At 37.4% G+C, this 14,765-nt stretch overlaps 1 protein-coding gene across 15 annotated transcripts in view; it reads right to left on the reverse strand.

The window, feature by feature from the left end:
* The window catches only part of kcnq1.2 (potassium voltage-gated channel, KQT-like subfamily, member 1.2), a 590,999-nt gene that overhangs the window by 358,471 nt on the left and 217,763 nt on the right, over nucleotides 1-14,765 (reverse strand). For 2 of the 15 annotated variants that reach the window (XR_006314492.1, XR_006314488.1), the window contains one exon: nucleotides 8,051-8,132. The exons of 10 other annotated variants lie outside the window; for them this stretch is intronic. Coding sequence is in view for 2 of the 5 variants with exons in the window: in XM_043709484.1 (XP_043565419.1) it covers nucleotides 742-757 (16 nt within the window). In the remaining 3 variants the exon portion in view is untranslated. Of the gene's footprint in view, nucleotides 1-695; nucleotides 758-8,050; nucleotides 8,133-14,765 lie in introns of those variants that run through there. 3 more of the 15 variants (XR_006314490.1, XM_043709484.1, XM_043709485.1) reach the window with 3 other exon arrangements.

Raw genomic sequence — 14,765 nt, forward strand, 5'->3', positions numbered from 1 at the left:
GTTGTGTGATTTTTAACTATGTATATGTGTGTGTTTTGTGGTGTTTTATCTTATCTTTAGTAAATAAAACTCCACTCTATTTTACTTAAGAAAAACTTGGAACAGGTTCTCCTAAATTTTTGAGCTGGCTAACTAAATTTAATTGATACAACACTCCCTCTAATTTTCTGACTGCACAGTCCTCCCAGTTCCTTGTTCAGCAGTGACTTCCAGAACTATGCCGATATCAGTCAGCATGCATGGGACTGCACAGTTTGGAGGGAAGGTTGATGTGATATTAGGTTGTGAAAAATAAGAAAATAATATTTTCTTTTGTGACTGACCAAGCTGGCATTAACAAAAAAAAAAGAGGGAAGCCAGGCCTCACCTCATCTGGCTGTAATGGTTCACAAGTCAACTGATGCAAGAGGGAGCTGTCATGAGCTCAGAAGCAGTACAGGTATCTAGCATCTGATTCCTTTTAAGTAGTTCAATGATAGCAAGTAAAATTTATTGACACAGAATTAACAAATGTGGCTGATGCCAAGATAGCCAGTTTTCACAACAGGAAGTTCTGTGCACATTTGCACTTCAGCTGCACATTCATGGATCGGTAGACTTTGCAATTGTGGTACATTTCCATGTTAATATATGGAGCCTTCAGAACCATATGTATAAAGTCCTGTTAACCTGTCCCCACTCCTCTTGCTTCTCTTTGGTTAGTGAGGTTATGAAGTGATAATTTGCGACATTGTTATGATTTCAATTGTTGGCAATCCTAGACAAGACAGATCCCAGAATTAAACATGGGTTGGTACATCATATGTTTAACTTCTGAAGTTTGTTAGTCTCTGAAACATATGAGGCTGCAAATGTTCTTTAACAACAGAACATAAGTTTATTACACCAAATAAAAAAAAGCTACAAGCACATGACAATTAAAAAAAACAAAGTTTCACCCCGTTTGCCAATACTATCATTTTGAAGAGATTCAATTCCAGATAAATATCACTTCTATCCCAACTCTTTGATTTTATTTAATGGCCTATTCCCAGTTTCTTTTCCCTAAACTCATCAGACAGTTTAAGGAGTCCTTCCTCACAATTCTCACAATGAATCACTCAAAATTCTGATGGTCTGAATTTTCTCACTTCTAACATTCCAGGTTTGTTACTTTATGAAGGAACAATATTTTGCCAGAAGGGGCCAGAACTGCTGCAGCAATCAGTTTGGGATTTCTGCGCTTCTGTGGTGTTGACATTAGCAGTGCTTTGGAGCCAAATTTCACAGTATTTGGTAGTTTAAGAATTTTGATTAAGTTGAGTTTGATTAAATTGTTCTGATTTTGATAAAGAAATTTCAGACTTAAATCTGGTGAAAAACTGACTAATTAAATTTCTTAAAGTAATCTTCTAGTTCTAAGCATACAGATTGAGATGGTGGAAATGACAAAACATTTTCCCTAAAACACAATGTATCCCCCTTAGATCACTATTCCATTTTAGAGTAAATGAAGTTAGAAGACCTGGTGCTGTTCCATGCACAACTTTGTCTTCAATAGTTAGCTTTGTTTACTTTTGTTTCAAGTGCACTTTAATGTTTGTCATGAAGAAGGAATCAGACACCTTTCAATTTGTTTATCTTCTACTTCATACAGGACTCAGGTTTTGACAAATTAGGCAATAAACTCCAGCTCCAGCTGGGGTTCAATTAAAGAACCAAAGTCAAAATGGGTGCCAATGTTGTCCTGACAGTCACTTGTTTGCTTTCCACTCTGTCCAGCAGTAAAGTTGACCCATTCAAATTCAAATAAAATGAAACAGAACAGTAAAATTTCTCTGGAAACGATTTGTATTAGGCTTCTCTGGTCTCATTCTGGACCACATTCACAGACTTTTACTGCCATTTCTGCAGGCACTGCCACTGACCCCTTTCTATTACTAACAAGAAATAAAAGACCTTTTTCAGAAGGCAATGCCTAGCTACCAAGTAATCACCAATAAAATCAGTCAACCTTGACAACCCATGAATGGACAATGAGATTACTTGCTCATAAAACAAAAAAAAAATGCATGCTACACTAATTCCTCCAACATATAATTCAAAAAGAACAAAAAGTGCAATGATTTTTCATCTCATTTCTCAGCAAGTTTCACAGCAGCACAAAATACATGGATTTGCATTGGATTGAAGTCAACATGAAATAGTCAAGCAGAAAATTTGAAATCTGAGCTTTACTTGGTATTTCCTTCCACAAAAGGTGCTGAATGAGAAGATTAAGGATATCATTCAAAATGCAAGCAATATGGGCCAAGAAGAAAGGATGTACATACACACAAAGATCCTCAAAAAGACTGGGATTTTCATAAATTATGTAACGTCATTCCTGTTTTATAGCAATTCTTAATCTAGCAATTCTTAATCAAAATAATGTATCTGTGCTATCCTAATATAGGCAAACTTAAAAAAACATATATTTGCGATAATACAAGATCTTGAGACAAGTGAAATTTAACCCTGTAGAGGAGGTTAAGTTAGTATTACATGTAAAAATGAAAGTTTCTATTGTCCTGTTGTAATTATCCACCGATGAGAAGAAGCATCTTTGAGAAATTTTTTTTAAAATCCAGGAAAGTCTCTGAATCACTGAGAGCATCAGTTAGTATTTGTGAACCTTAGTATCTCAAACAAAAGTATAATTCTTAACTAGCCATTATCAAAAGAATGAACTTGATGAAAAGTGGCTCTTTAAGACATTTTGCAAAAAGTTGTGATTAAAGTAATAACATAGGTCTGTGAAACACCATTGGTGCTACTGTAAAGAGGTTATACTGATGTAGATTATTGTAATCAGCATGTGTTTACATAGCTGAATACATTCTTCAGCTGAACAATTAAAATCTGATAGCCATAGTACATATCCCATCTGTTAGGTGGACACCCTGTCATGCAAGGGCAGGGGGTCTGACCCCATAAAAATAGATCACCGTTCATCAGTCTTGTAGCTGCAAAACCACCAGTCAGGCAACAACCGATGATTCATTCAACAGCCTACTCATTTGAAAAGAATGCACAGAGGTGAGTTCTTCAGCGAGGAAAGAAAAACAGAAGAATAAAAAGCAAAAGTATTGCAGATTGTAAACCTTTATCACATCTGTGAAAAAGAACAGAACAATAAAGGGATCTGCTCTCACAATTGAAGCAGCTGGTGCAGTATCATACAAAGTGGCTTGCATTGACTATCAAAATCTTTTCATAAACAGCTGCACAAACAGTGACTATTCCTGTTACACCATCCTCTTAGAGTTACTTTCCCAGTTCAGATTTGGATTATCTTTTCAACACAATGTTCCTGCAGTTTTTCTTTTAAAAAACAATGTTGCTACATGTCCCATAAATGCCAATCTGAATATCGCTGCTTGACAGAATCTGAAAATTGAATCAACAATCCAGGTTTTGTGTCTTAAATACACTAATATTTTGAGTATCCAAAACTTGATTTACTCCATCTATTGAGGATAATAATAGAATCATCTGCTTTGCAGTGACAATGAGCTATGGCAGGCAATATGGTGACATATTTACGATGCTGTCGTCAGATTTGTTTCTTGGAACCAGAATGACCTTTCTCAAGAACACTGTGAAATTGCTTGGCTTGAAGTTAAAACTAGGCTGATCAGTAGCACACTTAATATAATTTTACAATTCACCTTCTGCTCAGATCTTTCCTTTCTTTATACTATTATAACTGGTAACATATAGTATTAACAGATTTTAATATCAGTTTGGAATGTCTCAATCCAATCAGTGATGGTTTAAGATTGTGAGCAAATTTAGATCTTGATAGAGTTTTTGACAATTCTATAAGCTTTCTCACATCTCTTTTTGGCTTACTTCATTTCAAGTTACCTTAAAAATATAGTACTCTGAGCTGAAACAGAGAAAAACTTGCATATTTTTTCAATGCTTTGACTTCTACTCCTGTAAATGTTGTTTGGAGTTTTTTTTAGATCATTGAACATCAATAGTGAAAAACTACATTCATCTAGAACTGATTGATCTAATTACAGTATAAGCAAACTACAACTGAACTGCTATATTTTATCATGCTTAATGAATATTAAATTTCAGATTTTAAACACAAAAGGCATGAACCTCTCACATCACCAAACTAAATTAATACAGTTTAATGAATAAAAAACAAAAAGCAATCAAAAATATTTGATAATTTGTGTACCCTTTTTTCACATATGTTCTATCACAATATATACATATCATTTAAGACAAGCTAAAAGAAAATTGGCCAACATGATTTATTAGATTCTTTTTCCAAATGATTTATTTATACTATTCTTTTTCTATGACTCTCTATCCTACAAATAAGAAGTGAAGAATTATTTAACGATTAAACTTAATATATACGGGTGGGTCAGATGGCATTTCATCAAGTACAAAAAAAACTGCAGTGTAGCTTTTAGTCATGTCTCACTTATCTTTAAAATCTAGACATCTTTGTCTGAGACAGGGGTCCGGATAAATGGAAGAATGCATTGTTTGTTCTTACACTACTATCATTTTTAAAATATGATCAAATAATATTTTCATTGCTAATAATTAGGACAAATGAGTAAGTGATTTCTTTAATTGTTCATAGAACTGCACACTGACCTTTTCTGAACAACAAGTTGCACTATACGCCAATATAGAAAGTTGTCCATGCAATCTCATTGATTAATCATTTCACGCTATACCCACACTCTCTCATCTTCAAAGTTTTTGATTATCTTAAATGTCACTTTCTCTTTGCTGTAATTGAGTTTAACCTGCCCTCAAAAATATCAGTTTCTCCCTATATTAAAACATGGGGGAATTACTCAGTTGTTACTTAACTTAATTGTTACTTTGTTGTTAATACTTAATTTCTTACTTTCTTCACAAGAATTACTGTAACCATTTTTTGCAATTTATGTATGACTATTATGAGCTTCTCCTATACCATGTGAGTGGAGAAATTTCCTGAGTTTGTCACAAATTTATCCAATTGTAACTAAAATAACAGATTTTCCACTCCTGTGCTCAACTATTGTAATGTTTGGTCTACTAAAGTGAGTAGTTGGAAAATTGCAAGCTGGCACATAGAGACAAGAACCCTTGTCTTATACGATGCAACAAACAAAGGAGCACAGAAACCATTTCCTGTTACAAAAACAGAAAATGTTGGAGAAATTCGGCAGGTCTGGCAGCATCTGTTGAGAGACAAAACAGTTAACATTTTGAATCCAGAGACCCTTCATCAGTTTTGTGTGTCACAGGGTAGGGAACAAGTATTTACTCAACATTCATTCGAACAGTTAAAGCAACACACCCTTTCTACAGCAGCAGACTACCCATGTCACTCTAGGAAAACAATCATTTCTATTTACTACTATACTTATTGCAACAGAATAGTTCACAACAAATTAGTGCATCACTTTATTATAGGTAATGGATTTTTTATAAGTAATAAACTATGAACTAATTTTTATTTCCTCGCAGATATTGGTCTCAGTGGCGGCAAGAGTTATTTCTTTCTCACCTAATTTTTATATACACGAATATTGTTCTCACTCAAATGGTCCTATGGCATGTGTGTACTTTTCTGGTAGGAGTCATTCTGGACGTCATTTTGATGAAGCTGCTTTAGGAAGCATCTGCTAGCAGATTGTAACGCTAATCAGCATGTAATGTTGATTTGACACCAATGCTGTTGTTCTCGAGCTTAATACATTACCTACTGACCTCTCTTATACACGTGTTCAGCAGCAGGAAAGACAGTACATCCTAACTATTTACAGGGATCATCCCAGATTTAAAGGTTAATAGCTTCTACTGCCAAAGATGAGCAGAGGTAATTCAATTAAACATGTACACAGATAGACATATAGTCCAGAGAAAATGTATTAACTTTTGGCAAGTTCCAGATCCTGGAATTATTTTAAAAGATTCATTAACTTTGAGAGGGAGGGTGAATGATTTTTATTTTCTTAATAATGTTGAGGGTTGTTTTATTTAGAATGTTGACTAATTTAGAATGTGGATTGGACTAATTCACAGCTTCAACATGTGAGCAGAGTTTTCAGAGTTGAATGCTTTCTGAATACTCCTCAGTAACAATATTAGCTGCTAATAAGATCCCTTTCTTTAGTTTTGTATTTCCAGGGCATTGAACAGGCATGAAGAAGCCTCAATAAAGAGCTGCAGAATGTAAACTGCATTGTGGATGTAATTTCTTTAATGAGTGCCTCTTCACTTGTTAACAATTCATTGACTGGCTGATGCTGTGATTATAAAAGTGTGTTCTAGTTTCTAGAGTTCTTTACATGTTTACAAAGAGTAGTGCAGCATATAATGAATAATGACCTGACATAAGAGGGTATTTTCTCCCAGGCATTTGTTACATTGAGACCCTGGTTGATATTCCCAAAGTTATTTAAGATTATCAAGTTCCCAGGTGAGAAGTCTGGAATACATGGAAATGAACATACTGTTTTTACTTTAGTTCCATTCTGAGGTATAAAAGGTGAGTCAGACAAGCATTTGGCATTCAAACATTGTGCTGGGATATCAATAATACTCATTTGACTGAATCAAAGACATGCACATTTCCTCTGAGTTGATTGCACATTATGATATGGCTGTTCCAACTACAACAGCTGCAGATACATCTTCCACAGCTCTAAAAACAGTTGCATTTCAGATTCAGTGTGATGATAACACCTGCCAGTTCATTAGCTTCTAGATCTCTCACAGACATGAAAGGTAGGTTTGCCATTATTGGGAAAGAGGCGCTGGAGAACTCAGCAGGTCTGATAGCATCTGTTGGGAGATCACCATGAACAGGAACAACAAAAGGAAGCACATTTTAGGATACACTAATTTCTACCATTAACCAGCAATGCAAGGTTCATGGCGTGGCCATACTGGAAAAGATCTGGTGCCAGAATCTGCAGTTCTCGGGCACAAAGCTGGCAACATTCCAGCAGCCAAGATCATACCTTGTCTGCACACCAAATGACATTAATCAAAGGAACAGATGCACTTTCATTTTCTTAAAGGCCAAATCAATAGCTGGATAGTTTCTGCACTCAGATTCTCAGGAGGATACTATGGTAACACAGCCAAAAATGACTGAGACAACAGCTGAAAAGTATCAGACCCACAGCTCAACATACATCAATTCTTTCCAAGCTGCAATGGACATTTGTAGAAATTTCAAGAGGCTAATCAAACTATCCCACAGACTTGCTTTTTGAAAAGTGTTACAACCGGACCCTGCTGTTGTTCTGCAATTCAATACGATTCCAGATAGTCACCCCAAAATCTTTAAGTTTCTGGGTGAGGAGAGATGGACTGGCTCCCTTTCTTTAGTTATCTGCTATTCAATTGGTTGCATTAAGGTTTATTTAAAAGGATCCCTATCTTGTGGCTGTGTTTCACCCAGGCCAAATGGATTTAGGTTTTGAAAGGAACCAATTTAACCAGGCTTTATAGAGTTAAAAAAGATTAGTTTATTGTTTATTAATTATGAGAAGAAATAATATTGCAATACACATACACACAGATTAAAAATGGGAAATGAGTTTATAAAAAGTAATTGTTATAATGTACAGGGACCAGTCTCTTTGTGTCATTGTGAAGAGTGCATAGTAGAATATTGATCATCAAATAGTCGATTTTGGAGTTCTGTGCTTTCCAGTTACTTGAAATCCTTTTGCCCTGTTTCCTTCTGATGGTAGCTGTCTGGCTAGATTGCTTCCAACATTCAAAATAAGAGAGAAATCTTTTTGTCCTGTTTTCTTGTGATCTACTTGTTAGTGAGATGGCTCCCAGTACTCAGAGCAAGAGTCATATTGTTCTCTTTCCTTTTGACCTGCTTGTTAGCTAGTTGGCTTTTAGCACTCAGAATCAGAGAGTCCTTTTAGCTGAAATGCAGAGAGGGCTGATAGATAGTTCTTTGACTGTGACCTTCCCAGCATACTAACACTTGCACCAATGCTTGAACACATGAATGTATCAGTTCACTGGCATGCCTCCTTCTACTAGGACATCCTCATCCACTGGCACACACGGACCAAGATTGTGGATGGCTTTTAGTCCCTTTTTATTATATATTCCTAGAGGGCAAAACAAAAAGAAAATGTCTGCAATAGGTGGCTTTTTGCTGAGAAAGACAAAGATAGTCAGTCCCCTCTTTATTTCTTCCTAATACATCTCTCGCTGTGTTTGAAATTTCTCTAACATTCTACAGGTATGGTATTCCATAGGCTCCATACAGGAATTCACCAGATTATAATGAATTTATACCCATACTCTTTCTTTGTCTGTAGTAGGCCCTTCATTAAAAAAAAATTAAGGAATTAAAGGTTCAAAATGTCCATTGTACTTTAGGATTCTAATCCATTGTAAAGATGAAACATTCCACCACTTGTAGCATATGTACAACTGATATCCCATACCTTAATATGGGCTAAGAACTGTGTCCAAAAAAGACTTTGCAGTGAGGCGCAGGAGTGAAAAAAATGTTAGTACTAAGAGTTAAGAAAATTTTAATGGTTCAAAGAAAATTTCTTAAAAGGTTTTTAACAAAAATTTGAAAAGGGAGAGGATGTAGGATAATGAACAGGTCCTGTTATTAACAAGTCCTCAGTAGTAGGGCAGTTGTTAGTGATGCTTACTGATATAGCATATTTGGAACAAGGGCTAAGCCTGCAAGGTTGTTGAATGCTCTCTTTTACCCACATTTGTATGTAGTATATGGTATTGACAATTGATAAATAGTTGTTGTTCACTAGTATGAAGGCAGACTTCCCTCTCCCCACATCCTTGGTGTGATTTCACAATCGGTGTCAATTTAGTGCTATATATCAACTGGCAAGAATTCTACTCTCCCTCAATGTTCAGGTGGCGTTCGACCATATGCAATACATCATACATACCAATGCCCAGTATCCTAAAAGCATTTTTGATGTCTTCATCTGATAGCAAACTACTGTGCCATCCATACATTCCAGCCACTACAACAAACCAAAGTTTGGCTACAGAGTGAGATGCACAATTCTGTGATAACATAGCTCCTGACTCCAGCACAACCGAAACACTCATAGGCAATGTGGATACAAAAAAAGCCATGATGTCACAGCAAGCACAGTACAACAGACTATCACAATGCTTTAAAAAATCCATGTAAATCCTAATGATGTAACTGATCATATGGCCCTGACATCAGTAAGAGAGAAGACTTTATCTTGAATAAACATATGAAGAGAGAGATTTTAGACATCACACTAAAGAGTTGTATTCATAATCTATAATGTATTGATGTAGCTGATGTAGCATACATAAGGGGCTTAAGAGCTCTACACATTGATAAGTAGCAAGCAGCCACAGAACAATGTGTGTGGACAGACACACAGCCCAAGATACTCTATGCCGGCATTTTAATGTGCATATAGCATTGGCACTAGATAAACCACCTATTAGTCTTCTCGCATTTACATTAATAATCTGTCTTCATCTCAATCACCTAGTTCTTAAACCTTTGCATCAGGATAGTTGACTGCTGATCAGGGCTTTTGTAGGCAGTCTTTTGTTTATGGTACCATAAAGAATTCTGGGATAGATGGAGACAAAAAAGATACATGGTAACACGTCAATCCAAGATAAGTCAATAAACAAACAACATTCTACTACACTGAAGACAAAATGTAATTTCCTGGGTAAAACTAGGAATGGACACCCACAACCCAACATCCACAGACATCGGCATCAGATGTGCACCAGCCTCTAGGAACTCCCATGAGACATCTTTGATTCACTTACAGAGCACTTCTGCACTTCAGTGTTGCACATGGGCAATTATCATTGTAATGTCGCAGCAAAGATCCTGTTTACTTGGGAATATGTACCCAGCACATAGAGTGGACCAGGTTGCCTATTCAGGCTTTTCACTCGCTATCATACCACTTACTCACTCTGTGTCTACCTGGATGCTCCCAGCAATCACGTTTTACATTTGTGTGCCATGCACCCTTAGCCAGAGGTCATACCACTTTAGTTTTGCCTTGCTGTTAAGTGCTGACACGAAGGCAGAAAGCTTATCATAGCTGTCAGTAGGTCTCAGATAAGTCAAGGTGGATAGCCATCACTCAAAACGCCCTGGCACATGAAGTCAAAGGTAGACTCAGATACAAGTCCATGGGCTTGGACATGGTCAGGCAGATGTTCAAGGTACTCAAAGCCAGGATTCCCTTTATTCAAGGGTTGAGGAGCCAAGTGTCAGGCCATCTACCACCCATTAGGTTGGCACATTGGCCATCACTGCTGCCTCACAGTGCCAGGGGCCTGGGTTTGATCTCAGCCTTGGGTGAGTATGTGATGTTTGCACATTCTCCTTGTGTCTGCATGGGTTTCCTCTGGGTACTCCTATTTCCTCCCATAATTAAAGATGTGCAGGTTAGGTGGATTGGCCATACTAAATGGACCATACCATCCAGGGATGTGCAGGCTAAATGAATTAGCCATGGGAAAATAATAGGGTTACAGGGATGGAGAAGGAGAGTAAGTGTGGGTGGAATGCTCTTTGGAGGGTTGGAGTGGACTCGATGGGCCGAATGGCATGCTTCCACACTGGAGGGATTCTTTGAAAAGTATAATAACAGGTTTACACAGGGCACCATGTGAAATGTATGCACAATCACGTCTTGATTGCACTGATACAAGCGTATTGTAGCAGCTTTATATTCCATTCCTGGCATTGGCAAGCTGACAAACTCAATATTGGAACAGAACATGCACTGAAGCTGTATATCAGAACAGCTTAAAGCCTTGTGCAGATATTAATTTACAACTATCACATAAACAGGGCTAATGACGTTTATTTCACATTAACAGCAGAATTTTGAACACATGCAAATGCATTCTTAATTATGAAAATCAGAGAATATTAAATCCATTAATCATGAGCCCAGTTAGTCTATAGGAGATCCAAACCAAAGGCTTGTTTGTCAAAGCAGTTGCGGTGTTTTGATAATCCTTTATTTTAAACATTATAACTGACTAGACTTTGGAACATCTCCCTAAAATGAATTGCATAGGACTTTAGAATCTAGGACTTCCATTCATCAGCACAGAATATACTTAACAATATTGTAAAAATGAAAATAACGTAGTCAAAGCAAGTGACTTCCTGTGGAATATATAGCATCAAATCCTATTCTTTTTAAAATCAGATACCTGATTACTGTAACAGACTTAACTCTGCTCTCATTGACATAGCCATTCAGAATCTATCTTAAGCAGCTGGTAATAACCAGTTAGAAACTTCCCTTGATGTTTGACAAAAGGAGTGAAGCAGAAAATTGATATTTTAATGCAAACGCTGAAATTTGAAGAAAAGATAGGATGATTTGAATGAATTGACAAAACCTTGCTTACATATAACACCACATCCACAGAAGGTTGTAAGAATGAAAGAAACCAGATGGACAACCTGGCATTGAACTAGGCTCTGAATGAAAGTTTGCTCACTGAGCTGGAAGGTTCGTTTTCAGACGTTACCTGGCATAGTGACGAAATGTCATCAGTGAGCCTCCAGTGGAGCAACTGGTGTTATGACCCACTTTCTATTTATGTGTTTAGGTTTCCTCGGGTTGATGATGTCATTTCTTGTGGGGATGTCATTTCCTGTTTTCTCTCTGGGGGTGGTAAATGGGGTCCAAGTTGATGTGTTTATTGATAGAGTTTTGGTTGGAATGCCATGCTTCTAGGAATTCCTGTGTGTGTCTCGGTTTGGCTTGTCCTAAGATGGATGTGTTGTCCCAGTCGAAGTGGTATTCTTCCTCATCTGTATGCAAGGAAACTAGCAATAGAGGGTCATGTCTTTTTGTGGCTAGTTGATGTTCATGTATATTAATGGCTTGTTTTCTGCCTGTTTGTCCAATGTAGTGATTATTACAGTTCTTGTAAGGACCCAATTTAACACCCTCTGAGAAAAAAACAGGAAACGACATCATCAGCACAGGATGTGACATCACTAACCTAAGGAAACCTAAACACAATTAGAAAATGGGTCATAATACCAGTGCTTCACTAGAGGCTCACTGATGATGTTACCTAGTATGGTGATGAAATTTCTGAAAATGAACCTTCCAGTACAGTGAGCACATTCACATGTTGAGCCTCAACCTGAGCTACAAATCTTCTCCAAACTCAATTGAACTAGGTATTGGAAATGACAATATCAAATCCAGCCCTGTCAGCCTTACTAAGTTCTCATGACTAACATCTGGGCTTGTGCCAAAATTGGGAAAGCTATCCAATACACTAGTGAAACAACAACCTGATAATCATGCTTACAGAACCATATCTTACAATGTCTCAGACACCATCATTGCCATTTTGCAGTACTCCTGTCTCACTGGTAAGACAGATCCAGCAGAGGTGTTGATACAGTGGTATACAATCAGAGAGTCCTCAACATTGACTGTAAACTTAATTAAGGAAGCTTCCTGCTGATTGCCATCCATCACTCCCCATATTTGATCTAATGAATCAGTGCTGTGCAATGTTAGAACAAGCACCAAGGGTTGTAATGTTGCACGTTGTACTCTGGGTTGGGGATTCCAATGCCCATCACCAAGAATGGCTCAGCAGCTCCACTAATGACTGAGTTGACCAAAAGGACATAACTGCTGATTGGGTCTGCAACATGTGGAGGCAGAACCAACACAAGGAAAGTTATTGACCTCAGCAATCTACATAGTTGCACGTGTCAATGTCAGTGTTGTGGGAGTTATCTCTGTATAGCCATCATGGAGACTAAGGCCCATCTTCATACTGTACCCTCCATCATTCTGGATGCTATTACTAACATGCTGAATGGGATAGCTTTCAAACAGATCTAGCCACTCAAAACTGGCTTTCAACAAAACACTGTGGGCTATCAGCGGCAACAAAACTGTATTCATTCAATCAGAAACTGTAACCTTATGGCTTGTTATATTCCCCACACTATAATTACAATCAAACTTGGAGAAAAATCCCTTGTTCAATGAAATATGAAGGAAGACATGCCAGGAACATTATGGGACACATGTAAAAATGAGGTGTCAATCTGGTGAATCGACAAAGCAGGAGTAATTGCATTTCAAACAGCAGAAGCAACATGCAATGGATATACATGCCTGGCATGTCAGTACTGACATATGGAGAGAGACTGGATCCATGAGGAATATATGCGCTGGGGTTGAGAAGAATGCAGAAGTATTGTATCAAAACCTATAAAATTCTAAGAAGGCTGGACATAATACATGCAGGAAGAAGATCCTTGATGACCAGCGAGTCAAGGACCAGGGGTTCCAGTTTAAGTATATGGATAGGCTCTTTATGATTGAGTTGAGGAGACATTTCTTCACCCAGTGAATGGTAAGTTTGTGGACTTCTCTGCAGCAGAAAGCAGTTGAGGCCAAAACACTGAATGCTTTCAAGAAGTAGGTGAATATAGTTCTCAGGGCTAAAGGAATCAAAAGAAATAGAGAGAAAGTAGGAAAAGAGTACTGAGTTGGGTGATCAGATTGAAAGGTGGAGCAGGCCAAGTGCTAGAAGGTGGGTCAAATTCAGATTTAGAATAGTTTTATCAATGCAGACTTGATGAGCCAAAGGGCCTCTTCTGTATTGTATGATTCAAATTCTGAAGTGAGTAACTGACGTCTTGACTCTTTAAAACTTGTCCACCATCTCTAAGGCAGATGTCAGAAGTGTGTTGAAATATTCTTTACTTACTCTCTACATACAGTAGCAGGCTGTATGTAGCATCTACAGGTGCACTGCAGCAACCTGCCAAGACTCTTTTGGCACTACCTTGCAAATTAGAAACTTCTACCATCTAGAAATACACGGCAACAGATGTTGCTATGGGATCACCACCACCCACAAGTTCCCCTCCAAGCTAGGCACTATCCTGATTTAGAGGTAATACTCTTCATTAATATCCACTGAGCCAAGTCTCTGGAATTCCATTCCTAACAGCATGATGGATGTACCTACACCACATGGACTAGACTGCAGCAGTTTCTGAAGGCAGCTAAATGCCACCATCTCAAGGGCATTGAGGAATGAGTTAAAAATGTTGGTATAGCCAGTGATGCAAAAATCCCATGAAAGACACACAAAAAAACTGCCGTTACATATGACTGTGAATCTTAGAATTTTTTTTCCATCATGAATCACTTATCCCAATTACGCACATAAGCGTCTTCTCTTAATTTGCTGTAAGGCATAATGGAGTGTCTTCAGATGAAATATTTCACCTAATATAGCAATTTAATTCCATGGTGCATATATAATTTGCTGACCACTTTCCCTGTGCTTCACCAGTAATTCCAACTGGAATTCCTCTAGCACAATAATGTCAGTGAAAGATCAGTGGTAAGCCAAGACAAACAGCATATACAGCTGCATATAACATTTGTCTGTGGTTTTTGCAAATCTTCAGCTGAAACTTTGACAAGAGGTCAGCCACTTTGAACCCAAGGAAGGTTGTTCAGTGTATTGTCTAAAAGCTCAATATTGTGAAGAACAGAGATTTCAGAGACCAAGTATAAAAATCACAAAAATTAAAGTCAGACACAAAAATAATTTCAAAAATTAATGAACATTAGCTTTTATCTCAAGGGGGTTGAAATATAAAAAGGGAAGTAATTCTATAGTTATTCAAAGCTTTGATTCTAGCACAGTACCTCATGAAATGT

The sequence above is a fragment of the Chiloscyllium plagiosum genome, chromosome 19 (genome assembly GCF_004010195.1).
Source record: "Chiloscyllium plagiosum isolate BGI_BamShark_2017 chromosome 19, ASM401019v2, whole genome shotgun sequence".
NCBI lineage: Eukaryota > Metazoa > Chordata > Chondrichthyes > Orectolobiformes > Hemiscylliidae > Chiloscyllium > Chiloscyllium plagiosum.